Source organism: Podarcis tiliguerta, assembly GCF_965153285.1.
Source record: "Podarcis tiliguerta genome assembly, chromosome: 9".
Taxonomy (NCBI): domain Eukaryota; kingdom Metazoa; phylum Chordata; class Lepidosauria; order Squamata; family Lacertidae; genus Podarcis; species Podarcis tiliguerta.
The window spans coordinates 55717801-55744464 of record NC_139542.1 but is presented as its reverse complement, the minus strand read 5'-3'; the positions used below and the strand labels follow the sequence as shown (position 1 = coordinate 55744464).

Genomic DNA, 26664 nt, shown 5'->3' with positions numbered 1-26664 from the left:
TCTGATGGATTTCCACTGACATGCAAGTACCTTTTCATTCAGACAGACTTATGGGCCACACTTTGATCAAATGCTTTTGCCACTCCATTTTTAATAAGTTTTAATTTGCAATTGTTTTATTGATGAGTTCCATCTTTTTATCTGCTCTGACCCTGTTTCCCATAAAGACCATTTAGTCCAAATAATCTGCAAGTTAGCTGCCTTAAGATCTTTAAACCTTACTTTAAAATAAAAATGAACACTGACTTTCTCACAATTTTAGAAATATTATTCAGCAGAGAAAAGAATTTTATTCTATTAAATGATTTTCAAGGGAGGGCATTTATTATCCCTTCCAGAAAACAGGGACAAGTGATGATTAGCCCATAAGGCTTTCCTAAAGTGGACTGGAAAAATCAGGGATTCTAGTTCCAAAAGGAACATAAAGAACAACAGCAGCTAAAAGAACCAATAAAGACTGCTAGGCTGGGCCTGTTTAGTACACTGCAGACTCCTCCTTTCCTGGAATAGTCCATCATCAGCTGTCCTTCCATCGCAACTACATGGGAAAAGAATATCCCAAAGGATAACAAATGCCCCTAAAGAAGGCCATTGAGATTCTCTAAAACAACAAGGTGACTGTTCCCATTGCAAGACTATGTTTTCAAATGCCAATCACTATTAGTGACATTTTTTGCTCCAGGAACAATTTTCTCTTCCAATAGTTGTCCTCTCAGTACTTTTATTTCTCTGAATACTCAGGGGTTGTCTATACACAATATTTTACTCTAATTCTTACCAGTTAATGACAAACTTACACTGCATTGCATGTGACAATTCTTTCAGCTGCTGTTGAGCAAGAGAATTGAGTTTATCTTCTGCTACAGAGCCCTGAGAGAGATCTCTAAGTAATTCTGCATCTGAAGAGAAAACAATGAGTAAGTTCAAACAAAAACCAGTAACTGGCCATGTCCTCATGAAACACTAAACCATGGCAATGTGCACTGCCCTCAAAAAAGAACTCTCCCTTCTCCTCCTTTCCACATGACCAAAACAAAGACTTTGGAAATGTTTACTTCAATTCTATTAAACCAGTTTGCTGCATCATCTGGACTCGGAATGATGGTTAACACAACTATGATTGATTTCAACAAGCCAGTTTCAAGCCACTTTGAAACTGATTACATTTTTATGCACCATTTATTACATCTCAGCAACTTCCACCCAGATGTACTCCAAAGTTTTTCTTCTGGTCTAGGGTTATGCAGGCAAAAGGGGGAGAAATTGGCAACTTTCTGAGGACAGATGGGAAGTAAGAGGACTGAGACCAGCTGACCAGACTGCCAACCACTAATTCTATATCACTCTTGATAGTTGATTTAAAACCAAATGAACCAACAAAAAACAGAGTGTGTCAAGTAGTGCAGCAATGCATCACAAAACATTGTGCTTGAGTTGCAGGTAGAGATAATGGAAATTGTTTAGGATTCCACTAATGGTGGTTGTCTATGAGCATAAAACCATCAACACCAATAATGCCAAGCCAGGTAGGAATGCAGATCAAACATTTCATTTTATGGTAATCTAAGAGAAGTATTTCAAAAAGTTACCTTCATGTTCTTTTAGAATGAATTCTATTGGGTTGCTAACCCCCAGGCCGACTCTTAGGAGATTGGAGGCAAGATGGCGGCTGTAACAACTTCTCCTTCATGAACCCTCTGGATTACAAACCTTTATAGCCTTTTATAGCCGTCTTTTTATAGCCGTCTTTTTAGCTGTTTTTATTAGACTTTTAAATCATTTTACCTCTGTTAGAAGTTTTAATCGTTTTACTTCTATGGTTGGCCAATATACGTATCAACAAGGATATTCAAACCTTCTGCTGATTAGTAACGCCGCCTTGAAGATTGGGTTACGCTGAGCAGTGGAGGAGGAGTAGCAGAGGAGTTGCGGCCATAAAAGATAAGTTCTCTTTTGTCTCCGTTTACCTCTACTTTGAACCTCCGTAGTCAGTGAGACAGCGACAAATGGGTCATGGCAAGCGACCAAGATCTGCTGAGAAAGGTTGTTCACCTCCAAGAGCAAAGCAGTCAAAGCTTGAATCTCCCCCACCATCTACTAACAATAACAGCAAAACGGAGCAAGTAACTGTTTCTGCGGTCGAAACATACAACCGCTTCTGGCCTCTGTATGATCAAGGAGAGTTGGAAAAGCTAGCTGATTCAGCGGGGGATGGAAGCCATAGGGAAGCCCTCCCCCCTGACACCTTAATTACCCCTCCGTCACTGAAACGGGAAGCATTAGGGCAAACAGCCCATGATTTAGTACCTGATCAAATACAACTGGTAATCAGGACTTTAAGCTTCATTTTCAAGGAATTGGAGGGGATTTCTTTGTCATTGAACAAACTTTCACGGGCCCTTCTGGCTCATCTACCTTCCTCAACTGAGCTATCTAATTTGCATCAACCTCCTGTGCAGCTTGTAAGTGCCTTAAAGAGACAACTTGACCAGAAATCTCTCCTTAAGGACCTAAGAGGCAGGCTGCCACTGCTCCAAAGGAATAAGCAATCTTTGATTTTTCAACCTAACAAAATATGTTTATCCATTTTTTCCCGTGACGCCCCCAGTCTTAGGTGGAATAACCTGAGGATGGCTAAAGGGTACCTTCGTGATTTGTTAAATATTCCTTTTTTCCAGATAGATCTTATATCTGTAGCACCCCTAAACGCCACGCCCTGGCCAAGGAAATTTATGCTCTCCTTCCAGTCTGCAAGGATCCCACATCTTCTTGCAAGACAAAAAGATCGACTGGCACCCTGGGAGATTGTAACAACAAGAGTCTTTAAGGACATGAGTGTTAAACCTCTTTTTGCCAACATCTCAACTGGCAATGAGCGCTCATTCCCTTCTTCTGTGCCTATAATAACGGGAAAAACACCTAGCCGGGTATCCCCTGTTCCACCTGCGACCCCAAGTGCCCATCTAGTTACGTTGAGGAATGATCCAACTGCAAGCGGAGATTGGAATATCCCTGAAGAGAGAAATCTTATCTCCTCTTATGGAAAACTCCCTTCAGAAGAACAGCAGGCTATTCTCGATAGATTGGATCTACTCAAACAAAGACTTCTATCGCAAGGGGACCCCTCTATACCGATGAGAGAGGAGAGCAGGCGCTCCACGTCCCACATGGTGTCTCCATCAAATGCCCTGACAATTTCTCAACCTGTTACCTTGTTACCCCCTACTGATCTGAATCAGCAGTCACCTGTTGACCTACAACACCATTCTACCGTGGAGGAAGTCGATAAACTCAATACTCCCATCTCAGTCCTTATGCCCAATCAGAATATGGAAGTTGACGACTCCTTTGCCTCAATGCCTGAGCTAGAATCTACCCTGCCTGAAGATCACCAGGAAATGACTATACATGCACCATCCTCACGTTCATGTCCTTTAATACATCTGCGTGATAATTCCTCCCCATCTGCGCAGCAACTACAAGTGATGGCTGGAACACCTCTTAGCGCTACCCTGGTTAAGACTGATAATTCTGACGGATCTACTAGTGTAGCCCATCAAAGACTTGTTACTACTCACCTCAATGAACAGCATCCGACCTCACCAACTTTGCCTAATTCTTCCTTCCCGGCAAAGCCCTTCCTGCCCGTTAATGTTACCAAATCATCGATACAATTAACACGGAAGAAGACCTTATCCGCACAAACTAAAATTACCGATTTCCTTATGGGTCCTCGTTCTACCTCCAAGAACCCATTAAACAACTCAAAGTGACAATTACCGGGACAGCACAAGGACTCGACATTATCAATACTTAGCTGGAACATTGCTGGTTGGAGAACCAAAAAATCAGACCCCGAATTCAGGAAGTACATAAATTCATTTAAAATCATTCTATTCCAAGAAACATGGGATGAGGAAGAAATTACCATAGACGGCTTTGATCTTCTAACACTTCCGGCCTCCCCTTCTTTGAAAGGTGGTCGCCCCAAAGGGGGCCTTTTGATTGGGATTTCACTCCAACTTCGCGCCAAATTCACTCTGGTACGGGCTTCCCCGCCTTTTGCTCTATCTGGACTGATCACAGAAGGGAAGTCCTCATTACTAATTACTAATGTTTATCTCCCCCCCGAAGGCTCAGCGCCTGATCTTGATTGGAGATGGGAATCATTTGAAAATCACCTACTGTCATGTCATACTAAATGCCCTAACTCGTACTCCTTAATTGGGGGAGACTTTAATGCTCGTATTGCCACAAATTGGGACTTACTAACCAAGTCCAAATGGTGGACTCCCCCATGTTTGGACAATTTTGACTTGGAACATGCCAGAATTAGAACTTCAAAGGACAACAGAGTAAACAAAGCAGGAGTGACCCTTTACCAAATGGCCATTCGCCTGAATCTAGTATTTTTGAACGGCACCTTCCCCCCCGATATACCGGGGGAGTTCACTCACCTGGGACTAACATCTAACAGTGTTATCGATTACCTCTTGATCTCCGCAAATCTGGCCGTCAATGTACTTTCCTTCCAAGTTGAAAACCAACATTTCAGTGATCACCTCCCAATAGTGACCACTCTGTCATTGTTCCGGTGCCAGAATGACAATAAACACTCAGTCCTTCTGGAAACCTCATCATCGATCAAAATAAGAGGGATCAAATGGTCGGAGGCTGTGGCCCAAAAATATCAGGTTTTCTTCCATAGGGAAATCAACGCCTACTTACCTCAAATAACTACTGATTTACAAGATTCCAATTCGGTCTTGAAACTTTTTAACCTTCTTATAACAGACCTTACCACTTTTTTTACATCACCTCCTCAAAAGGTGAAAGTGGCGCATTGCAGTGCTGGGGCCCCCTGGTTTAACATCTTTTGCAAACAAGCAAGATCCCTTCTTCGTTCCATCTATAATGAATACAAAAACTCTAATGCTCAGGCTCTACCATCTTCCTATTTACAAGCCAAAAGAGCATACAAACAGACTTTAAAGCTGGCCAAACGCGAGTGGTATCAAAAACGTTGGCGAGCCTTGATTGCGGCCTCGAGATCCCGCAGACCACAGGAATTTTGGGCTCTGATAAACAAAAGAGGAAGGAAGTACCCACTGACGATTATCCCTGCGCCCACATGGGAACAATTCCTGAGTAAATATTTCTCCTTGGCAGAGGAATCCAACTCATCCACGGAACTACGAGCCGACCATCTACCTTTGTGGCCCTCCACTGACCCGGACCTGATAATGGACTTGATATTAGATCTGAAAACGGGCAAAGCCCCTGGGCCGGATTTAGTCCCTGCTGAGGTTATTGTTGCGCAACCAAGGTGGTGGGCTGAAATTCTGGCCAAAGTTTTTGATGCAATTAATTCTACGGGGCTTATCCCTAGGTCATGGAAGGAGGCCGTGATCGTGCCAGTCCATAAAAAGGGTCCCCCTGCTGACCCGGAGAACTATCGGAACATCAACCTTTTGTCTATCATCGGGAAAATTTATGCAAAATTTTTGCTGTCCAAGCTGTCCCATTGGGCAAACGACTCAAATTTGATTGGCCATGAGCAAGCGGGCTTTAGGAACAATTACTCGACCTCTGACCATATGGTAATCATGTATCATCTTGCCAGAAAATATTCTGCCCCGAGTCGGGGGCGCCTATGTGTCGCTTTTATAGACCTAAAGGCTGCCTTCGACAGTATCCCAAGAAATTGCCTATGGAAGAAATTAGAGAGATGGGGCATAGATAGAAGGCTGTTATGGCTTATAACCCAATTACACCATGGGTCGTCGGCTAGAGTGAGACTCACACCGGCGGGAAACCTATCCAACGAGGTCCCAATAAATAGAGGTGTGCGCCAAGGCTGCATTTTGGCCCCACTCCTCTTCAACCTGTTTATTAGCGATATGAAGCTCTCTCTGAACGAGTCTCAAGCCAACATTCATGCCCCCCGCCTAGCTGATTTTCGCTGCCCTTTGCTCCTATATGCCGACGATGCAGCGATCCTTTCCTACTCTAGAGTTGGTTTATGCAGAGCTCTAAAGATTTTTGCGGCTTATTGCAAACTTAACCATCTGACAATTAATCATGGGAAATCTAAAGTCCTGGTCTTTTCCAGGTCTCGGAAAACTTACAGCTGGAAGTTAGATGGAGTCCAATTAGAACAGGTTTTCAAATTTAAATACCTGGGAGTCTTTTTTCATTACAATCTAAGCTGGAAGCCACAGATACAGTATTTACTAAACAAAGGGAAAACAATACTTAATACTCTACTCCAATTTCTTGCGGCCGACGGAGCCTCTCACATCCCTTCTGCATTGAAGGTATACCACGCAAAAGTGGTTTCCACCCTCTGTTATGCTGCCCCGCTCTGGGCCCCAGGGTCCAATTTAACATCACTGGGGACATTGCAGAATCAGTTTCTCCGTCGCCTTCTGAAACTCCCCATGTGTGTGAGCAACGCAGCCATACGTCTGGAGTTAAGGATTGCATCATTGGAGACTGTCATCTGGAAGCGAGTCTTTGGCTATTGGCTATCCAGCTGGCATAGGCTTCCCGACCATTACCTTTTTCAGTGCCTCTGGCGAGACGTCTTTGTCAATCCGTGGGTAGGAAAAATCCATACCAAACTTCTGAGCATCGGAATTTCCCCAGCGGACTCCTTAAAGATGAACTTACGCTCAGCCAAAAGCCTTATTGAGCAAAGATTAGCGGACATTGAAAATCAACACAACCTCGCCAGGGGTGGGGGTGTCTGCTCCCCCAGGTATCACGGAATAACCCCACCACTTGGCCTTCCATCATACATGTCATCTCTTTCATCAGTACCACACCGACGTGCATTTATTTGTGCAAGGTTCAATGTCTTTCCATCGAACCTGCTGAACCACAGATTTTCCAAGGGTTTGGTGTCTCCGCTATGCGTGTGTGACGGGGAAACTGTTGAATCTCTTTCACATATAATGTTCAACTGTCCCCTACATAGCATAGCCAGGGCTAAATTCCTGGGTCCTGCTTTACTGCGCTTGGTTGGCAGGCCTGCTGAGTCACACGCCGCACTGCTTTTGCAGGATACAGATCCTTCTGTAACTCTGCAGGTGGCGAGATTTCTGAATGCGGTTATCTCACACTCAAAAACCACCAAACAACAACAACAACATCAAAACTAATTGGACTGTTATGATGAGAGTGCATGTCGGAGTTCGACTTCAGTTTTCCTTTTCTGTGATCCGTCCCTTGGAGCTCTCCTGGCCCTAAGCTGTCACTTGGCTCTGCTCAATGACCCATCCTTGCATCGTGGTGTTCACCTTCTGTTGTCGGATATATCTGTTTTTATGTCCCTGTGTTTTTATGTTTGTACATATTTTATGGGCTAATAGCCGTAAAAATATACAATAAACAATAACCCCCAGGCCTGAACACCGAGGTAGTAGTAAAATAACTTTAACTTTCTGCAGCTTATCAGTTGGTTCAATGTTTGCAAAATCTTCACGTAGTAGCACAATATCTGAAGGGGAGGGGAGAAGAACCAAATAAGTCTGCAAGTTAGGTAAAGGTAAAAGGTAAAGGGACCCCTGACCATTAGGTCCAGTCGTGACCGACTCTGGGGTTGCGGCGCTCATCTCGCTTTATTGGCCGAGGGAGCCGGCGTATAGCTGGTCATGTGGCCAGCATAACTAAGCTGCTTCTGGCGAACCAGAGCGTTCTAAAACAAATGGGTCAATTTTGAATTTATTACTTAATCATTAATTAGTGTATATACCCTTCCATGTCAAATGGCTTCTAAGTGGTATGAATAATGCTAACACATGCTTACTTCTACACTCCATCTGTGCAAACAAGTCCTTCAGTTCAGCTTCCTTTGCCAAAGACCTTACTCCACATACAAACACTTTGGAAGTCATCTGATTTGTCAGCACTGACATATGAGCCACAGTGAGCCATGAACCCATGTGTGCTATTAAGATGTCATCATCCATATTCAGCAAGGCCTTCGCCGAATGGACGGCAAGACTCCTGGATTTATCCTAAGAATTAAGCAGAGATGACCAATTAAGAAAAGGGTGATCGACAAATTATTTAAGCGGCAAAGCTTGTTTATTTCTGCAGGACCAGCACCCAAGTAAAAAAGTATTTCATGAAAACTGAATTTGCCATTTCGAATGTGCAGCCGTTACTCAGTTTCTGCTTGTAATCTAAACCAACTGCTTCACGTATGGGCCCAGCCATGTGATTACATACAGCCCCATAGAATGGAAAGTGTGGCATGCAGTTTGGGAAAATTTCCCAACAGAAGGGGCTTCAAACATAACGTGCTAAATTCCACACGTGTTCCAAGTGATCATCCATGTAGTTGCTTCCATATGATAATCACACCGATTTTTGCAAGGCATATGGTGCCAATACAGAGGCAGGCTGGTGACTTCCGGTGCTTCCTGCCTTAATGGGTACAGCTCCCACATTAGCAGAGATCGTTTGCAGAGAAAAACAAAGATGATTTTGAGGGTAATTGTCCTTGCAAGCTCCCCCACTCCCAGGGCCCAGGGGGAGTGAACTTCACCCACAAATTGTCTTGATACCTGGGTTCTTGCTCCGGCATGGAATCCGGGAGGCAGGAAGACGCTGAGTGCCAAAGCACTTTGCCTATCAGTAACCCTCAGACGTAGCCATTAAGATGCAGAGGCTCTTCTGTTTATTAGGATTAAATTGGCTCTAATTTACAGGCGTGTGCAGGATGGATGGGACAAGATTATAAATTGCCAAGTCAATCAGCTACTGAGTAGCAACATTTCGATTTTTAAAGCTTTCCTTTGTAGAAAGATACAGTATGTGAGGGGGAAGGGAAGCCTTTACTCTTTCTTTATATACACCATGTTTGCTACATAAATGATTCGGCAAACCTCCCCCTGAATGCAAACAAACTGATAAAAAGCAAGAGGAGAAATAGAGTGGGATTATATTTATGGATTAATATGAAAAGAGAACTGTGTGAGAACATCGAAAGACTTGAACCACAGCTTCCCAGATTGTAACTCTTGCCTCTTAGTCACCTCAGACCCTACACTTGACACTGAACAAAGAAAACTCTAGCAAGTCCAGAGTAAAGCTGCCTCCAATGAAGCTCAAATTTCAAGGACGTCATAGCTAGTCCTTCTACTCCAGCATTCAAGGTTATCACATTTAGTTCATAACCTGAGGGGCCTTTCAGAATTAAAGGACTTACTTACAATTAAGTAAATGTGCTTAATTTGCCTTAAGGACATCCAGTGTCAGTTGCATGATATCCCTAGACCCCCATATCAGGTGAAAGGGGCTTAGTAGGCTTGATGTTCAGAGATGAGGAACAATGGGCCAAAAGAAATTTCAAGGAGTGTTTGCATGAATGCCTATAAATCACCTTGCAAAGAAAAGTGGTACTCCAGTGGTAGGCTGTAATGAAAAGCACTATCTCCAAAGACTGAAAAGAGACAATGTCATAGGACAAAGGAGAGGCAAGAACAGAAACTGTGTAATCATAATAGCACGCAAATACAAGACAACAGAAAACAATGGTTATGAACTGAAGTTAAACAAATCAAAAGCTAGCAATGAACTACTGGAGACTGTAGAGAGAAATACTTCCAGACCCAGAATTTAATGTTATTCAAACTAATAATATTACTGCAAAGTTTCACAAACAGATTTTTTTCAGTTTGGAGCTTCTTGCTAAACGGTTTGGTGACTACTGACAAGCAAGTCTTTCAAGTCAACTGTAAAAACTGCACTACAGCTGTGGTCAAATTAGTGATGTTCTTTGTGGAAGAAGATATGCATTCTAGCAAACACACGCAACACATCAAAACAGATTTTGCAGAAGTTTGTAAGCACAGCCATAGCACCACAGTTTATTTAAACTTCTTTTCTTTTAACAAGACATTGAAAAGAAATAGAAACATGCAACACAGAAAGACTATGAAGCATGAACTTAGGACATTTATTTCAGTTTCATGTTAACATACCTGCAATAAGAGCTTGTAATCAGAAAACAGCTGCAGAGTAAGAAGCTTTTCTTTAAGAGTAGAAGGGAAAATAAGTACGTCTTCACAGTGCTTATCTAGGCAATATGAATAGCCACCAAAACTGGAGACCGATTCCACTCTAGTGAATCCCTCCTTGTGTAAAGTGCTATGAACATCTTCAAGGCTATTGCAGAAACACAACTGTTTAATATAAGTGCTTAATATAAAAGTAAGAAATCACTTTGTCTTCTGGAACACTACAGATAAGTCTGCATTAATTTAATTTGTTGTTGCTCACTACCCTGCTACAAATTGTTACACATTTCCTGTACATACAAGCTTCCTCCCCTGGGACTTGCAAACACAAAGTTCTTAAAATGCTGAATATGCACCCCACAGAAATAATTCTCCGTGGTTCTACCTGTACCAGGTTCAACAAAGTCTGAAGCTACACTTCTGTTCCCTTTCTCGAACAACTTCCTCAGATCCCTTACTGGAAAGGTCTGCTCTTTCCTAGAGCAACATGCCACTGCTAAGCTGAGTATAAAGATCCATATGGCCTAGTTCAGCTCTAATCCCTCCAAGGTTACATACTCAACCTGGGGTCACTCCCAAAATAGTGATGCTGAATGTATAGTAGCAAGTAAATATTGAGAAGCTGAATAAGACAGCTAGACTTTGGGGTCACTTCCAAATGACCTTTTTATCAAGTAGGCATCCTCATCATTTTACACAAAGTTTGTAGAGAAGTAGAACAGTGGCTTTCTATTAAGTATTTTGTGTTCCTTATAATAAAAACTCAGATTCTGGGGGGAAGTGGGTTTGTTGTGCAAGGGTGCCAAATCAACTTTAGTTGTGCAGCCTGAATTTACCAGTATGTGATTTAATGCCACCTAAGAAGAGACGCGGGTGGCACTGTGGGTAAAACCTCAGTGCCTAGGACTTGCCGATCGTATGGTCGGCGGTTTGAATCCCCGCGGCAGGGTGAGCTCCCGTCTTTCGGTCCCAGCTCCTGCCCACCTAGCAGTTCGAAAGCACCCCTAAGCGCAAGTAGATAAATAGGTACCGCTTTATAGCAGGTAGGTAAACGGCGTTTCCGTGTGCTGCGCTGGTGCTGGCTCGCCAGAGCAGCTTCGTCACGCTGGCCACGTGACCCGGCAGTGTCTCCGGACAGCACTGGCCCCCGGCCTCTTAAGTGAGATGGGCGCACAACCCTAGAGTCGGACATGACTGGCCCATAAAGGCAGGGGTACCTTTACCTTTAGAAGAGACAGTCTGAAAGGGCCTTAGGAGCGCATTCATTGTTTTTGGTATCTAACAAAAATGTGTACTCTCATTTGGCAAAGCTCTCCTGTTTCTGTTTACTGCTCGTGTCTAAATAAGATTGATTTTAATGTGTCACACAGGAATGCAAGGAAGCAGTTGCACTGTTGGGCATCCAGATGTAGAAATATGGTTCTAGGTGAAGTCTCTAGGTGAAGGCTGGAGCTGGCAAGAATTGGCAGAAACAACATTTGTAAGTTGCGGTAGTCTACGTTGCTGCTGCTGTAAACAAGGGGACCAGTAGATTCCATGTAAAGGGTGCAATGGCGCACACAAGTGTGTTTTGGTAGTTAAAATAGGCAGGTACAGACTACCAACAAAAGAACATTCCACTCACATTCACCACTAAGTTTAGAGTACTAGGACAATGTTATGGAGCTTTCAAGAAAACCACTTAATTTACTTGCCACCAACACATTTTCTCATGGAGAATATGCTTATATTATCTATGAGCATGTGATATAATTATGAAAGAAGCAAATATTAAAAACATACATGCTACACTAGCAAGCTTTCAACCTCACCTTATTTTAAGTGAATTGACCCACACGTACAAGGGTAGTGTGGAAGCCCTTTGTTCTTGTTTCCTTATTGTTTCTGGCAGAATGTGTTCTAGAGAAAGAGCATCGTGTTTGATTCGACATCTTGCTAATGCAGCGGCCAGTTTTGTCTTAAAACTATAGATTAAAAGAAGGATATGGATAAATCTTGTGACAAGCTTAATTCGTGATTATTTAATCTTGCAAAATCCTGTTTCCTTGCAACAATCAATACTGGTATTGAAATATATAAGAGAAAATTATGGCCAACTCCCCTTGTCCCCAGGGCATTTACAGCTAGAGAAATCATCAGAACAGATTCAAGTTGTGCTATAATGGACTGATCTGCTCCACGTTTACTAAGCCAGAGGTTGGGAATATAACCCTCCAGATCTTGTTTTTCTCTTATTCCCAACAACACTGACTATGCCACTGGGGCTCGAAGACCAACATCTGGAGAGCCAGTTTTCTTACCACTCTTCCCTCTATTCCCTAGTTTAGCAAGCCAGGACCTGGATCAGATGTTCAGAGCATGATTAGTTTCATCAATTATCAGTTGTCCCCACCCACACCCCATGACATCTCCTCTGCAAATACTCCAAAGCCTTTTGCTTTGCTCAACAAAGGGTAAGTTGTCACTCTAGTCCCCAGCTCTCGTACAACTGGCTAGCAGCAGATGCTCTTCCCTCTAGAGATCATTAGACACATCTCTGTGCAAAGCTGCAAAGCCTTCCCCCATTCTTAGACACTCGCCAGGAAGATTTGATAGCCCTCTTTGTTGACCCTTTGCTCCCAATCCTCTTGAACAAAAGTTCATATGGTAAGCAAGCAGAAGAAATGTCAGTAATTACTTTGGTCCACTGAACAAGAAAGGGGCTGGATGGGTTGCTGAAGAAATGGGCGTTGGTAGCTTTTAGATCCAGCTGTACGACTGCATCTGTTGATATAGTTTGCCAATCTAAAAATGCTGTTTTTCTTAATGTCCAGTGGGTTGAAGGAGGGTGATACATGCTTCTTGATAATAACACACTCAATAATTTAAACCACTTAGTATGAATTCTTTTAACCCCTAGTTCAGTATGGTAAAAACTGCCCATGGTCCCTTTAATGGCCCATCCACGTCCCACCCCAAAGCCTCATCTAGGCTAGTGAAGAACAGCTTGTCAGAAGCAGGTGGGAAGGGAAAGGAGCCTGTCGCCAGGCAGAATGAAAAGGAAGGGAAAGTGCCAGTGAGAATCTCGGCATATGAGCCGTGTTGAGTCATTCTTCCCCTGCAGCTCTGTTTCTAGGCTAGCAGCAACAAAAGAAACCAGGATACGAAGCCTGCATGCTGCAACAAGCCAGAGTTAATTCAGGCCAAGATTCACAACCCAATGTTAAGCTGTGATTTTCGATCCCAGATTGTTGGTTCCAAATGAAACTAGGTTTTAGTAAGCCTGGTAAGGATCATAGATGCAAACAAACCAGAGACAAGTTAAACATTAGAGGAGCCCTGCTGGATCACATCAAAAGACCTATATTGTCCAGCATATGTCTCAAAAGTGCTCAGTTAGCTACCTCCTAGAAGACCACAAGGACATAAGCGCAACTTGTAATGTCCCCAAACTGGTTTTCAGCCATCATGACTAGAAGCCATTATCTTCCATAAATTTGTCCAATCCCCTTTTAAAGCTGTCCACATAGTTGGATTCCATGGTTTAGATACGTCCTGAATGAAGTTCGTTTTTTCTGTCCCAGACTTCCCACCATTCAGCTTTTATGGATGACCCCCTAGCTCTAGCATTATGAGAGATAAACCTCTGTCCACTTTGTTCACACAAGACATAATTTTATGCAGCTCTACCATATCCTCCCCCTTACTCAATTTTTTTCTGAATTAAAAAGCCCCAGAGCTATAACTGAGCCTCTCTCTCTTTCATGTCCCTGCTCCCAGCAGTCTTCCTAATCTCATGAAAAGGCTATCGGGGGAAGGCTGGAAACAATTGGTAGCAACACCAAGGAAGTCTATCCTCTGTATTCTTGTGGAAGCATTTTTCTCTTCTATATAGAAGTGAGCAGGGTGTTGACGTACTTTCCCAAGATAATATGAGATTGAAAGAAACAGAGTTCAGAACAGAGTTAATATCCCATGGAGGGAGCAGCACCAGTTGGAGACAGGGCCCCTCTGCTCTCCCCTCTTCCAAATGCTGAAGGGAGAAGTGGGGGCACAGGGAATTTGGTGTTGCACACGAACATAAGGTCCAGAGTGGTAGATTGGCTCCACCACACAGCACTGAACTTCCCACACCTTGCCCCACACCCCTCTGGTAAGCGCCAGAGACACAATGCGTTTGGAAGTCAGGGAATCAGCAGCACCCCACCCCTGAATGGGGGGAAGTTTGGGACAGAAAAATACTGGGGGGGAAGCATTATATTACTCTAATCAACCTGAAATCAATCAGTCTAACTGATTGTGAAGCCCGAAATGAGATTTCACATCCGAAAATTGTTTAGTACTTGCTATCAGATGAGAATCCGTCTACTTTCTTGTACATATACCTGCAAAGATAACGCTCAACTTCCTGGACTTCTGCTATTTGTTCTTCATCATCAATGTTTTCGCGAGCTTCAAATTTCCGATCTTGGAGATCATACAGCATCACAACAACTAGACTGGTCAACTGGTCTGACTGCAAAAAGAGAGAATCGCCATGTGGCAAGATAGGAAAGCAACAAAAAAGAATACCCAAATGCTAAATCTGCAGCACAACCCTCCAAACAGAGAGAAGAGGTTCCTACATATTATAGTGACATGGGTGGTGTTGTGGTCTAAAACACTGAGCCTCTTGGGCATGCCAATTGGAAGGTCGGCAGTTTGAATTCGCACAATGGGGTGAGCTCCCGTTGCCCTGTCCCAGCTCCAGCCAACCTAGCAGTTCAAAAGCACACAAATGCAAGCAGATATAGGTACTACTGCAGCGGGAAGGTAAACGGCATTTCCATGCGCTCTGGCTTCCATCATGGTGTCCTGTTGCACCAGAAGCAGTTTTGGCATGCTGATCACATGACCCAGAAAAGCTGTCTATGGACAAATGCCAGCTCCCTCAGCCTGAAGCAAAATGAGCGCCGCACCCTATAGTCACCTTTGACTGGACTCAACCGTCCAGGGTTCCTCTACCTTTATACATATTATAGTGCAAAAAAAAACTGTTCAGATGCTGACTTTTAAAAAATGGGGACTAATAAAAATGGGGGGCTAATAAAAAATGAAAACTATTTTTTTTGAACCTTTTGAAATACTTCTAATTGTTAAAATAAACCAGAAGGCTCTATTCAGTTTTAGAACCACTAGTTCCCAGTAGGCCATGATTTCTTATTTTTTATTTATAGTACACACACACAGTGAAGCCAGCAGTCCAGTAATTGCAGCATTTAAGACAGCTTTTTAAAATGCAGTTTACAACCCCAGGGCACATGTGGAGCAGCTATGATCTTCAGATCTCTTGAATACAATCAACTGCAATGCTAGCCTTCCAATAGCAAAACAAACCTGAGTGTGGGGTATCATTTTCTTTGTTTACTCAAAATAAATTGCTGTGCACTTTCCTTATTGGCTTTCTCCTGCCACCACTACCAATTTTTCTAAAGTTACATTGAAAGTGTGAACTGATAGCATTTTATTTGCTTAAAATAAATATGTGTTGTTTCTTTTTTCATGTTGTATAGCTCTAGGCTTGCCATATTTCAGGAAAGTTCCTGACATGTCCTGGTTTTCAGGTATAAAAATGGCGTCAAGGGGAAATTTTGCCGAATTGACAAAATGTCAGAGAAAACCTGGATGTATGGCAACACAAGGGGGCAGAAACAGCTCCAAAAGCTTGGTTTCCCCCCAAAAGCTCAAGAATTTGGGTTTGTTCCCAAAAATAGCCCAACAACTTTGAGGGTGTCAGGAATTTTACTTTCTTAAATATGGCAACCCTATATAGCTCAGGGAAAACCTAATTATCAGAGATCAAATTGGCAGGCTTCTGCCATATATGTTTATGAATACATGTGTCACAGGTATGTTGTGTGTTTGTGTGTGTACATACAGAGAGGGAGAGAGAGGATTCTGAAACTCAAGAATAAGACACGCAAGTCCATTTTTCTTTGAACACAAGCCAGTCCTTAAAGCTTTATACTCATCTGCACACAAAGAACATGGATTATTTTCTTTTTAAATTAGTTACTCATCTAGTGATATGTAAAGTGAGTGCATTAGTAAGTTATCTGCACAGGGCAATTTAAGCAAACAAGGTACAACAAACACAAAACAAAATATTTACTCACTATTGACTGCATTGGATAAATGCCACTGTCTAGCAATATAGTTTCAAGAACATCTTGATCTACAGACGAAAAAGATGGTAGAAGCGATCTTCAAATTATTACAGCATTTGCTTTTTTAAAAAATTGTAGCAATCAGTAACATTTAAACATTTCTAAGGTGAATTCTGAAAATATGTGTGAATAAGTGTGAATAAAATTTAGTATTCCGTGAGTATAAATCATGTTTAATGTCACAAGATGTACAAGACCATAAGTGGCAATATTTGCACATCTCACTAAATAATGTGCCACTCAGAGCTCGTCCCACCAAAACTATGGAAACTGTCTATGGTTCCACAGAAAGAATGGCAAGCCATTTCCCAACTTTACTCATAGGTTGATTTAGTTACATTAGCAGGCTGTGATCACTTCTCTAGCTGCAGTTTTTCCCCTTGGGCTCAGGGAGCAGACCCCTCTCAGCTGCTGTCTCTGGTCATGCTGCTGTCCCTGAGTAACACCATGGTTTAGTGCAAAGTGCATAAGCCATAAATCTAGAACTAGATTTCTCCCCTACCCCTTCCTCCTCCTGCAAAGGCAGGCTTTTGGCTTTAGTTAGCCATGTATTCCCATAGGAATCTTCATTTACACCAGCTATGGTCAGTTTCAAAATGAGCCAACTTCAATGTAATTTATAGTACCTGCCTTTAAAAAACACACACACAAGGTACACACAAACTTTTATCCCCATAATGAAATACAATCTACTGGCTGAAGTGGACATGTAGGGGGGGGACCTCTCTAATTGTGTGCACAGGTTCTTAAAAGTCAAGAACTGCAAAACACAAAAGCAGGAGTGCACACAAATGTTGGAACACATTCCTTATTAATAGCACGGTACATCTTGTTCAAAGGAAACTTGTGTCCATGGAAAGGTAGAGGGAAAAACACAAGGCAGCTCCCCCCCCACCCCACCCCCAGTGTTTAACAACTGGATACCTGGCCTTGTTCCCATCCAGGGTACTTTTAATGGACTATTGCTGTCTTGTTGGTCGTTATAGTTTCCATAACACAGAAGCACAGCACTTACTAAGTTTAATTTTTAGATTCATGGAAGTATTTGTGATTACACTTTGCCTAGGATTTTCCTCTGTTTAAGCACCACATTATATTCAATTTCAACTAGGAATGTGGATTATCAATGCGGGGCAGAAATAGTTTCTCCTCCCTGCATGAGCGATAAAAGCTGATGTCACCATATTTTAGGTTGTTGCCAGGGACGCCAATAGCTTTCCCTCCACTTCTGCATACCAATTCAGACATGCTTATCTCAGTTCAGCAAGTTGGCAAGGTAACCTCCCTCACCCTCCTTAATTTCCTATTGGCATCTCAATGTCTGAATACTGTGCACTTTCCACCACAGCTTGCCCCTCTTAAAGATAAAAAGAACTGACTTTTGAGGGAAAGAAATATATTTTGGTGACTGCCTACATATGCCTGTTTATTAGCTAAATGTCACTTTTGTCAGAGACTTGGTGTGTGTCTGTTTGTGCTCTTGTTTCATAAATGCATGCAGAAAACCAGAAAGTTCTCCAATCAATGGATCTACTAGGGCTGGTTCATAATAAATTAAGTTATGCAAAGCATACACCAGTATTCTTAAGAAGCATAACCATGGACTTTTTAAAGACTTCTTTAAAAGTCTTTTTAAAACCATCTATACATGGTTCTGATTGTTTCCCCACATGTTGTATGATGTCCCTGCTGCAAAATTAAAGTTTGGCAGATGGGCAGAGTAGGGAGCTCTTTTGCAAAGATCAAGGAATATTGCAGAATTGGACTAGGGTTGGGTTTGACAGTAAAACCAACCCTAGACTAATTTGTGGGAAACAGGATTAGAGCAGTCATTCAAACATTCTGTCAAAGAGGAAGGCCAGCCACTTCTCAGCAGACAGACAAAATAAAAAAGGATACATATATGTGCTGAAGGTGATCCAAAGGAATGTGGAATGTAACATATAGATGAGATGGAGGAAAATAAAGATGTATGGAAGAAAGGGATATGCAGATTATGCCAAGCTTACAAATACAGTGGTACCTCGGGTTAAGTACTTAATTCGTTCCGGAGGTCTGTACTTAACCTGAAACTGTTCTTAACCTGAAGCACCACTTTAGCTAATGGGGCCTCCCACTGCCGCTGCGCCGCCGGATCACGATTTCTGTTCTCAACCTGAAGCAAAGTTCTTAACCTGAAGCACTATTTCTGGGTTAGCAGAGTATGTAACCTGAAGTGTATGTAACCCGAGGTACCACTGTAACCACCCCCTCCCCCTAGGTCACCCAGTGGTTACATCCAAGTAAAAACCAAAATAGCGTATCACCTAAGCTGTATGTTTTGTCAGCTGAGCATTGCTCAGGCTAAATGTACTGTGCCGGAAAGCCCGAGCCAAACATGCACACACTCCCCCCCCCTTTTTCCTACTTAAAGCTATTAGCCCTCTAAGGAAGGAAAGGAATAGAGACACAAGACGCATGCAACGTGAAGTAGTTGATTCTCCCCTAGAAAGCAGTGGTCTCCTAGGAGCAGGCTGTCCTTCATAACTTAGAAACATATATGACCTGCTTTTTTTCTTTTTAAGCCTTGGGCAGAAAGGCAGAGAAAAATCTGCCAAGCATGCAATCATAGTTGTTGCAAACTGATCACTGGCACATATTCTTGATTAAAATAAACTCATTCAAGCCCTAAAGATTCAAGATTTGCAAAAGAGAAATGAAACACCATTGTGTGGTTGAAAGAGACACAGAAATGAGGCTCTGCTCTCTATGCCAACTAGATTAGCTACAAATTACATAGTTCTAAACACAAAGGTGAATTATGTACACATTTTAGTTTAATAGTTGGGGTGGAAAGTAGAAAAATTAGGACAGGCTTTGTACTTACATTTTAGAGCACTAAAAGCCAGTTCATAGGACAAACGCTGGAATTGTTCATCTTTGAAATCAGGAAGAGAAGGTAGTGGCCCATGTCCATATTTTACCAATATTTTATCTTGAGGCTTTTCATTATGAATGCCCTGAAAGATGTTGGCAGCGTTTAGGTAAATGGAGTCCTGATAGCCATTTTTCTCAAACAGGCTTGTTGAGCTTTTTTCAGAAATTACTTCTCCATTTGAAAAATTCATCTCGTGGAGACTCGAAGTGTCACTTGCAATATTAACATTTGAATGCCCCAAGCTACTTCTGAGAACCGGCATTGTTTCGGTATTGATGTATCAGTATATAGAAGGGTGGCAAGTCAGACTCCGAAGATCCCTGTGGAAATATGGGTTGTATATTAATTGCAACAAATCAGTTGACAAGCATTTTGTTGACATTTGTTTTATATTCTTCTTTGAAAATATAATCATCAAATCATTTTGTCTAGGTGGCTAACACAGTAGACATCACTAGCAGGAACAAATTTATTTATTTATTTATTTATTTATTTATTTATTTATTTCCTGCCCATCTGGCTGGGTTTCCTCGGCCACTCTGGGCGGCTCCCAACAGAATAATAATAATAATAATAATAATAATAATAATAATGCGATAAATTTCCCTAAACACAGCTGCCTTCAGATGTCTTCTAAAAAAGTCAGTTGTTTATTTCCTTGACATCTGATGGAAGGGAGTTCCACAGGGCGGGGGCCACTACTGAAAAGTGTGGTGCACCCTCTGCCACTGCAGGGAGGTATGGCAGTACCCTCTGGCCCCGCAGGGAGGCCCAGCAAGGCCCACCACCACCCCAGATACATATTGGGATATATCAAGATATCATGATATTTAGCTGGTGATATATTTAGCTGGTGATATATTGCAATGTTGAAAACCAGATATCGCCTAGTTCTACATATATTTTCTAGGAAAATCCCTATACTGATCCTGTACCATCCTCCAATATCTAGTCCTAGACCTAGATCCTCAAACTGAAACAACCAAGGATACAATGCACCTGCAGGGAGATGGGACGCAAACCAGAAGTTAATCACAAAATCCCCCCACTCCCCAGACTAGGGCTGGATTTGGTTGAATTTAAGCTGCACACAAGAATGAAATGAGGAGAATGGGAGAACACATCTTGCTCTGCTCCACAGGTCTTCAAGTACAAGGAAAGTTTTCATAGAGAAAGTTTAGAAAGGCAAGTTAAGTACATAACACTTGAGAAACACTGTGGTACTGCCAATTGGGCCCCCATCACCAGATGTTGTTGGACTCCAACTCCCATCAGTCCCAGCCAGATTTATGGTGATGGGAGGACCCCACACTAGCTACCCCTGGCAGGTACATATGTCAAGTCAGCAAGTGTAAAACGAAAGCATCTTGCTACCACTCAGCTCTGATCAACTAATTGAGCCTAATTGAGCCTGGCGACAGATATATGTATCCACAATCAAAACGCTTGACCGGAAACCATTAGCATAACGGAGACCAAGAAGAACCTCTTCAGCAACCTGATCCTAGGAACTGCAGGAACAGCAACTACCTATGCTGGCTCCAGAACAAAAAATACCAAGCCACTGAAATGCTGCAGCTTGTAATATGACCTAACCCTAGTTACTGCAAAAATATAATCATGTACAATAAAGTCATTTTGCAGAGCTGAAGGTGGTAACGGGGGCATGACTGGAGGCAATGCAACACAGGTTTGTATTTTATGATTGTACATTATATTGGGTACAGATTGAGGTAGAAAGGCAGGACAGAGTTATAATATAACAACAGTCATCCCTAAAAGCCTTGTGGCCAGCAAAGAGTATGTCTAAGCAGGGTTTTTTAAAAGCAAATTTTAAAATCGCCCAGTGGTATGAGATTATAATTCACACATAAAGTGTGGACCGCAACAACACATCTGTGTGCTTTCTTCCTGTGGGCATGCATGGTTTATTGATTAGTCACATTCCAGGACATTTAGAAACCTACATATACCTGGATAAAATCTTCAGGACTAGTACTCTGACAGCACTAAAGCAGGAAAATGTTATTGCTTTCATACTAGAAACACTGGTGAACACTCAGTAGAGTAGCAGCGGACATGTCTTTGGCAGGGGGAGGAGAAATGGATATGTTTTTAAAATCCCTCTGTTTAAATACTTTGCTAGTAGGTTGCTATCACAGGATTGTAACCAAGAGGCTGCTAATACAGGAGATATGTCCACACAAGATGATGCTGTAGTATAGCTATGTCAGTGTGAGCCAGTATTTGAGCAACCGTAGCTCTCTTCTCATAAAGGACTAAGATTTATTATTTGGGGGGAGGTGATTGAGATGTTACCCAAGGCCATTTTCTATTTTAAGTAAATTCAGCTGTTGCACTTTGCATATGCTGTCCCCCGATTCGTATAAGTTTATGTTGTTGATGACAAGCACAACATTACAAGAACCATTTCCTCATCAACAAGGAGAGCGTTACAACCGTTTAATATAAACAGCAGCCACAGCATCAAGTAAAGAAGGAGTAAACAAATCTGTTCAAAAATAAGGTAATTGTAGAATATCTTGTCAACTTTCAGCAGAATCAAAAACCTTCCAGGAAGCATCACTAAAAAGAACTGCTTCTCACAGATCCTACATGAAGATCACATGTGATCAACAAAATTGCACACATCTTTTGACTGCCACACCGATTCCAATTTTGTGATACAGGAACCGATTGGTAACAAGTTGCACAATATGGACATGAATATACCTGGTCAAACATAGCAAGCACAAACTGAAATGTTATCCATACAGAGATATAATCATTCGTGAAGTGGCCCTTGAAAGAATTTCTAATATTCCAAAACCTATTTATTTGCTTAGTGGAACCATTCCCAGTACAATATGTTTCCTATTTTTAAAGAAACCCTCCTTACACTTTGCATGTCCACAGAAATTACATGCAGTCTACTGCAATGAAAAAGGTGGTAATGTCAGGTGAGCTGCCTTTCTGAGACACCCGAGAAAGAACATCCAAGGTATTACATCAACACGCACAAAAACTGGCAATTAGAAACTTAGATCCTGCCCACTACTCTTTCAGATTATTTCACACACACACACCCAAATCCACATGGATTACGCATCCTAGCAGAATAGCTTTCATGTTTCTTCCATGTGAATTTCTTCCCATCACTCGTTTCTCTGCACACAGAAAGCATTACGCCTTAATAACTAAGGGATATTTGTCGTTGCCGATCCCAAAACTCTTCCATCGCTTGGAAACCATTAAGACCGAAGGACAACAAGGAAATGCACATACCCGCTGTTAAGAAATGACTGGAGTGCTTTATTTTCGTGGCGGTGCTTTCCCTGGTGAGACCTCTGTACTCTTCTGATCAGCTGAGAGAAAGAAAAAGGCAGCATTAAGGAGGCTTTCCCTGAGCGATGAGGGAGAATACTGCACCTGTCAAATTTCTGCCGTCCTGCAGCTACTAAATTTTAGGGTTGCCATCTTTCAAAAGAGTAAAAGCAACCCCAATATAAAAGGTGCAGCACCAGAGATGATGCATGTCTAGATTTCCCCGGACTTCAGGGTGGTATTGACGCACCCCCTCAATCGAAAGTCCTTTTTTTTGTAAAAAGAAAAAAAAAAGATTGACAACTTTGGCGTTCGTCTTAAAAAAAAAAAGGTTGACAGCTTTTGGGGTGCTTTTGTCCTGGACCCTTGACAAGGCCATGGAAACATCGTTTTGTTGGACTTGGCGAGGGTCCAGGACAAAACAAACCCCCAAGCTGTCAATTTTCGTTTTTTCCTTTTTCTTTTTTTACAAAAAAGGACTTTCGAGTGAGGGACGCGTCGATACCTCCCTGAAGTCCGGGAAAATCCGGGCACGTGACCTGCGGGCGCACCGGTACTGCACCTGTTGAATTCCTACCGCCCTACCAACTCCCGCGTTTAAAAGCTGTGAAGCGGGTCTGAGGAGAAAAGCGCGACGCTTCGCCTCAGCAGTGAGGCGGTTTTGGCCCCGAGTCCTTCCCGTCCCCCCTCACCCCGCGACGGACCAGCGCAGCCCTCGACGCCCTTCAGGGATGCTCCTGGGCGGGAAAGCCGGCTCGCGCTCTCCCGCTTCTTCCCTCGGTCCTCCTCACCCGCCCGCCGCCGCCGCGCGACTCTCCCGGGCGGCCTCGCGCATCCCCACCCCTGGCCGACGGGGGTGGGGGGGGATTGATCCTGCTTGACCAGCTACGCGCCCGACGCTGCTCCTCTCGCGCCAGACGCCGCCTCCCAATCTCCCCCTCCAGGAGGGGCGGGGCTCGGGCGTCGCCTCGCCCCGCCCACGTGCCGCACCCGCCGCCGCCTCGAGCCAAAGCCGTTGCGTTCAAATCTGGACTCGGCCATTCGCTCACCCGCGGGCGGGTGTGCGCGAGTAGGAGCGCGCGGGCCGCGGTCGGGCTTTGGTTCCCATCATTTCCCTGTGCGTTGAAACTCCCTTTGTCCTCCCCCCCCTCTTTTTTTGCGTCCCTCCTCCGTGTCCTCACTTGCGCTTGGCGTCTCATTGTCCTCGCCCCCTCCCTGCGTGGACCGACGCTTTGGTACCGCCCGGCAATGTTCTTTCCCCCCTCCCCGGAGTTCTCTCTCGGAGGGCGGGCGGAGGCGGAGGTTTTCGGCGTAGGTGTACCCTGCTGCTTTCTTTCGCCCGTCTTATTTTATTTTATTTTTTAATTATTCATTTGGCTTTGCAAATCACACTTTTACAATCACGTATCCAACATACAAGATAAAAAATGGGAGGGGGCGTTATTGGATTATTGTTTTTATTTTGATTTTATGTCTCGTGATCTTTTTTGTGAACCGCCCTGAGATCTCCGGCTATAGGGCGGTATATATTGAATAAAAAACGAGAGTCCAAGGAATCACCTGGACTTCACTCCTCCCCTTTGTGGGTCCTATTGTTGGTCATTTTCTCCTGCTTCGTTTATTATACTAATCCAAATCTTTTACATCTCTATTATATCCAAAATTCACCATTAAACTACAAGTGTGCTTCCAATCCTAGTAACAATTTATTATTATTATCATTTATTTATTTATTTATTTATTTAACCTACTAACAATATTAACTGCTTACAATGGTTTTTAAGATAAATTACAAATTTGCCCCATTATTAAAATTTTGGCCTTCCTGATTTCTGATTCTTCCAGTCATTTTTGGCATTTCTGCATAATCTATCAATTTAAACTGCCATTCTTCTCTGGGGCGGCCTTTTGTCTATTTTCCATGTCTGGGCTGGCAATATCTGTGCAGCCGTGGTCGCATACATAGTCTTTTCTGCTCCCTTGGGATTTCAGCACCTAAAATTCCTAAAAGAAAAGCTTTGGGTTTTTGGTTTTTTTTAAGAAAAAGCTATTTTAAACACTTTTCAACTCATTAGAAATCATTTCCCAAAATTCTTTTACTACCTTACATGTCCTCCACATTATAGAAGGTGCCTTCTTTTTCCTTACATTTCCACTCCAACACTTTTCTGCACACTTTTTGATGCTCTTTATAACCACAGTCACAATGGTCATGTTTGGGGTGAACGCGAGAAAGACTCTGAAGAGATCTCTTTTAACTCTTTTTGGAGCAGAGAAAAATAAGCTTCATAATTTAATTTTTGCACGTGCAACACAAAGAAGTGTGCCAGCAACGTAGGTTTCACAGTCTCGTTTTCTTTTCTTTTTTGATAATTTTTATTAGTTTTCAATTACAGTCCAATAATAGCCTCATTATAACAATGCCAAATTACTAATACCAATCATTTTCACAGTTTCATTTTTTCATCACCACATTTAAGCAACTGCACAGTAAAAACTCCCATCGCAAGTGCTAACCGCACAAAGATGTCTGAATGCTGGGCAGAATTTACGTGAAGGCAAATACCACCAGCAAGGTAGTGCTTTAAAAGGAAAAGGGAGAGGTAAATTGTTTGCCCGTCTGATGATTTTGAGTTTTTGATGACATTTGTGAAAGTATAGAATTCTATTTTGAAAGCCAGAAGAGCTTCTGGAGCTGTTATCACAACCAACAGATATGAACATTTAATTTCTTTTGTTTAACCCTAAATGTCGCATGTAAAGGGGGTGGAAAGGTAAAGGACCCCTGGACGCTTAAGTCCAGTCAAAGGCGACTATGGGGTTGTAGCGCTCATCTCACTTTCAGGCTGAGGGAGCCAGTGTTTGTCCGCAGAAAGTTTTTCCGGGTCATGTGACCAGCAAGACTAAACCGCTTCTGGTGCAATGGAACACTGTGACAGAAACCAGAGCGCATGGAAACAGTGTTTACCTTCCCACCACAATGGTAGCTATTTATCTACTTGCACTGGTGTGTTTTTGAACTGCTAGGTTGGCAGGAGCTGGGACAGACCAACAGGAGCTCACCCCCATTGTGGGGGTTTGAACCGCCAACCTTCCAATCAGCAAGCCCAGGAGGCTCGGTGGTTTAGACCAGAGCATCACCCGTGTCCTAAAAGTCACCTGTACCAGGAGCAAATCCCATTGAACTCAGTAGGGTTTACCTCTGAGTAGACACATACGTATAGGATTTCACATCTTGAAGGAACATCTTGAAAAGTCTATACCAGGGATTGGGAACCTTAGTCCCAGGGGCCAAATGTGGTGCTCAATGCCACTTTCTATGGCCCTCAGGACTTTTCCCAAGTCATACCAGGCCACATCCCTCACCCGACCTTTTCTTTGTGTAGAATGTGTCCTTGACCTTGGATCATGTTTCTTGCTCACCTGGATGGAGGAAAAAGAGTTGGGATGCAGGAGTAGCCTTAAGGAATGTCCTCTATTTTTTGTGATTAAGTCCTTATACACAGAAGATTGATGGGAGGACTTGATCAGGGAAAAGGTGTGACAGTGTTGGGGTGACAAGCCTTTGATGTGTATACAGTGGTACCTCTGGATGTGAACGGGATCCGTTCCAGAGCTGTGTTTGCATCCTGAAGCGAATGCAACCAACGTCTGCGTGTGTGCGGGTCACGATTCACTGCTTCCTCACATGCGCGTGATGTCATTTTGAGTGTCTGCGCATGTGTGAGCGGCGAAACCCAGAAGTAACATGTTGCGTTACTTCCGGGTCGCAGCAGAGCACAACCCGAAAATGCTCAACCTGAAGCAACTTCAACCCGAGGTATGACTGTACAGTGGTACCTCAGGTTAAGAACTTAATTCGTTCTGGAGGTCCGTTCTTAACCAGAAACTGTTCTTAACCTGAGGTACCACTTTAGCTAATGGGGCCTCCCGCTGCTGCTGCGCTGCCGCCACGCAGTTTCTGTTCTCATCCTGAAGTAAAGTTCTTAACCCAAGGTACTATTTCTGGGTTAGCGGAGTCTGTAACCTGAAGTGTCTGTAACCCGAGGTACCATTGTACCATTTTCACAGTGTCCACACAAATTTTTTCCCATCAAAATGCGATCCTGTGTTTTTTCTCCACTTAATCCAGATTTACCTTTTTTTGGGGTAAATATGCAATATGCTAGCTCCTTATTGCGTTCAGTCAGAGGCGTGTCATGGTTTTGAA

The 26664-nt window shown here is 43.0% G+C and overlaps 1 protein-coding gene across 1 annotated transcript in view; it reads right to left on the bottom strand.

The window, feature by feature from the left end:
• The window catches only part of NSUN7 (NOP2/Sun RNA methyltransferase family member 7), a 29430-nt gene extending 5966 nt beyond the window's left edge, over nt 1–23464 (bottom strand). The window contains exons 1-11 of the mRNA XM_083458532.1: nt 23246–23464; nt 22416–22495; nt 19080–19450; nt 16163–16221; nt 14393–14523; nt 11840–11992; nt 9993–10176; nt 7811–8021; nt 7388–7501; nt 1590–1640; nt 798–899 (exon numbers count right to left, since the gene is read on the bottom strand). Of these exons, the coding sequence (XP_083314658.1) occupies nt 798–899; nt 1590–1640; nt 7388–7501; nt 7811–8021; nt 9993–10176; nt 11840–11992; nt 14393–14523; nt 16163–16221; nt 19080–19392 (1318 nt within the window). The 5' untranslated portion in view covers nt 19393–19450; nt 22416–22495; nt 23246–23464. The remainder of the gene's footprint in view (nt 1–797; nt 900–1589; nt 1641–7387; nt 7502–7810; nt 8022–9992; nt 10177–11839; nt 11993–14392; nt 14524–16162; nt 16222–19079; nt 19451–22415; nt 22496–23245) is intronic.
• Nucleotides 23465–26664: the final 3200 nt, after the last annotated feature.